General features: G+C 67.8%; 1 protein-coding gene across 1 annotated transcript; it reads right to left on the bottom strand.

The window, feature by feature from the left end:
* Window positions 1-2174: 2174 nt before the first annotated feature.
* On the bottom strand, window positions 2175-2720 carry NEUROG3 (neurogenin 3). Its single transcript, XM_090057774.1, has one exon. The coding sequence runs from the start codon at window positions 2718-2720 to the stop codon at window positions 2175-2177; it is 546 nt and encodes a 181-aa protein (XP_089913900.1).
* Between the last annotated feature and the right edge of the window lie 502 nt (window positions 2721-3222).

The raw sequence follows: 3222 nt of genomic DNA, 5'->3' as shown, positions 1-3222 counted from the left end.
AATAAATCTCTGCCTGTGGCTCTGACTTGGCTCCTAACTTGACAGAGGCCCCTTTGCTTCCCAGCATGCTGGCTGAGAAGAGGACGGGCAAGGGTGTAGCCCACCCTCAGGAAGAAGGACACCTCATTGGAAGTGACCCCTGGGGCAGGGCATACAAATGCATCCCTCTGAAGAGTGAAAGTTGCTCTGATGGGGGGTCAGTGACAATATCTGAGAAGCGGCCTCAGAGGCTCCCAGCCTGGGTTGTTATTTTTCACTGTTGCCTTTTTTGTGTGTGCTGTGCGTGCGTTTTTGTTTCCAATAACCAAATTTCTTTTGTTCTACAAATTGCCTCAATAGCTTCTCTTTGCTGCTGGCAAAAGGGCTCAGCTGACAACAATTAGCATCACAATAGCCTTTTGGCCCAGAAGCACCTCTTTGTTTCTCAGCCACATTGCAATGGGGCAGTGGGAGAATGCTTTCTAAGGAGCTGCAGAGGGGGAAAAAGAGCTGCCATAAATCTACCAACTACAAATTGAGTCTCTGGGACTTTAAAAAAAGAAGAAAGAAACGCACAAGATTCATGTGGTTCTTTTTTTTTTTTATAAGGCTGTGCATTTTTTAACCAGTCTAAGCCCCAGACAAAGCCCCTGGAGTTTGGAGGAAGGGAAAAAAACTGCACTGCAATCGGTTACGCCAGTTTGAAATTCACCTGACAGAACTAGGAGGCTTCTAGAGGAAAAAAATAGAAAAAACAACTGACTTGGGTCTCAAGGCGCCTCAGAATCGGTCCCATGAGAGGGCGGGCGTGGGTCATCGAGCTACCTCGGGATAACTTTGCCTGCGTGGAGCAGTAACATGCTCCAGTGGCTTGCAGGTGTGGTCTGCCTTCAGATCCTGTGATTTTGCGAGACTTGAAGACAAATTTGAAAGCCCCACCACCCCACCCTCAGGGCGCTTGGCTGCTCCTTAGGTCACAGATGTGGTCCCTGCGGCTGCGTGCCTTAGGGCACAGGTCCGTCCCCGCACCTGGAGGACCCCGCAAGTTCGTGGCCACGCGGTCGCTATCAAAACGGGGGAGCCTTTTCCGAGGCTGCCAGACACGCTGCCCCGGCGGGACAGCGGGGCGGAGGCGCTGGGCAGAGATGCGGGGCAGGTGCATCTTCCCCTGGGACACGCAACTCCCGGCAGGCACCGGAGCTGCTGGAGCAAGCGGTGCGGCAGGGCGCGGGCGGAACCGGCAGCCACGCCGGGCCGGGGCGGGCCGGGCCGGGCCGGGCAGGGCCTGAGTCGGGGGCAGGCGGAGGAGGAGCCTGGTCCGGGCAGAGGCCCAAGCTGCCTGGGCTCTGCCCTCCCGGCTCAGAGCAGAGCCAGCCTGGCCCGTGGCTCGTGAAGATGCTGAGGCGCGGGGGGACCAAGGGCTCCGATGGTGCCAGATCGCGGCGCCGACAGCCCAGTCCCGCACCGCTCGAGGCGGTTTCCCCTCCCTCAGGCGCAGCCCCCCAGTGAGGAGGCAAGCCCGCGGCCCTGCCCGGCCTCGGCGAACAAGCGAGAGAGGCTAAAGGCCGCGGGGAGCCCGTTCCCCTCGAGCTGCCCCCGCCGCCCTGCCCCCGGGTGGTGCGGGGCGCGCGGAGATGCTCACGGCGGGTGGAGCCCCGCCGGAGGCCGCCGCTGCCGGGGCTCGGGCGCCCGCGGGCCAGCTCCTGCGACGGGATGTCCCCCACCCCCGGAAGCGAGACCACACCTGCCCCTCCCTGGGTAGACCCTGGGTGCTCCCAGCCGGGCCCCTGCGTCCCCCCGCGGCAGGGGTAGCTCCTGGGGGACGGGGTTATAAAACGTGCTGCACCCGCCCTGCCCTGCCCTGCCCACCCGGGGCGCGGAACAAGGACAGCAGCAGGCCGGGTACAAAATAGAGATGTGCGTTGGGAGACAGGGCAATAAATACAAACAGCGGCGACGCGACTCATAATTTACACCCGGGTGCATGTCTTCTCCTGCTGCTTCTTGCAAGCCAGACCGGGCCGGAGCTCAGCAGCGTCGGTGCCCCCAAGCAGCCCCGTGTCGACGCCGCTAGCAGGAGCCTGGAAAGTGCACAGAGAAGGGGCGAGGCCCGTTCCGTTTAAGGCAAAGCGGGTCAGGGGCAAGAGCTGGCGCCTGGAGCGTGGGCGGCCGCCCAGGGGCAGGAGCGGGGCGGCTCAGGCGAGCTGCGGGCAGGCGCGGGGGCTGTGCCGCAGGCAGGGCGCGGGGTAGGCGCGCGCCTCCTCCGTGGAGCCGGCGGGGCTGAGGCTGCCGGCCCGCGAGCCGGGCGAGCCCAGAGAGTCCCAGTCGCAGGGCGAGGCGCTGCCGGGGCTGGGCAGGGGCAGCAGGCAGGCGCCGGCCGGGCCCGGCGGCTCGCGGCCCGGCAACAGGCTCTGGTCGGCCAGGCGCAGCGTCTCGGTCAGCGCCCAGATGTAGTTGTGGGCGAAGCGCAGCGTCTCGATCTTGGTGAGGCGCGCGTCGTCGGGCAGCGTGGGCAGCACCCCGCGCAGCGCATCCAGCGCCGAGTTGAGGTGGTGCATGCGGTTGCGCTCGCGGTCGTTGGCCTTCATGCGCCGGCTGCGCTTCTGCCGGCTCAGCGCCGCCTCGCTGCGCGCCCGCCCGCGGCCCCGCCGCCCCCTCGGCCTCCGCGCCGGGGAGCCCGGCGGGGTGCAGGCGGGCGGCGGCGGGGAGGCGGCGCCGTCGGGCGGCTGCTGCGGGGACATCCTGCGGGGAAGCGGCCGCGTCAGCCCCTGCGCAGCCCCCGGCCGCAGGGCCCGGGCAGCGCAGCGGGTGCCCGGGGCTTACCTGGCTGCCTGGTGCGGAGGAGCCCGGCTCGGACTGCCCGGAGCGCGGCGGCGGCACACGCCCGCCCGCGCCCCTATATGCGCGGCCGAGACAATGGGGCCTCCCCCGCCGCCGCGTGGCCCCTGCCACGCTTTATCCCGGAGCGTGCCGGGCTCGTTCCCGCCCGCCGCCGCCCAATCAGAGGCGGCGCGGCCGGGGGCCGCCACGCGAGCCCCGCACAGCTGGGAGCGCAACAAAGGCGCGGACCGGCGGCGGGGCGGGGCGGGGCGGGGCGGCCCCTGCTCCTCGCCCAGGCACCAGCGCCTCCGCCCGGGCGAGCCCTCATCCCCCCGGGCCGAGCCGAACCGAGCGGGGGCCACGGAGCCCGGCGGGGCGGGTAGCGCACCTGCTCCGCTTGCTGCCCGCCGGCCGCTCCCTCGG

This window comes from Crocodylus siamensis, chromosome 7 (genome assembly GCF_052110815.1).
Source record: "Crocodylus siamensis isolate JL-2025a chromosome 7, ASM5211081v1, whole genome shotgun sequence".
Lineage (NCBI taxonomy): Eukaryota > Metazoa > Chordata > Crocodylia > Crocodylidae > Crocodylus > Crocodylus siamensis.
Note: the sequence above shows the minus strand (reverse complement) of the source record. Positions and strands in the feature narration are given on the sequence as shown.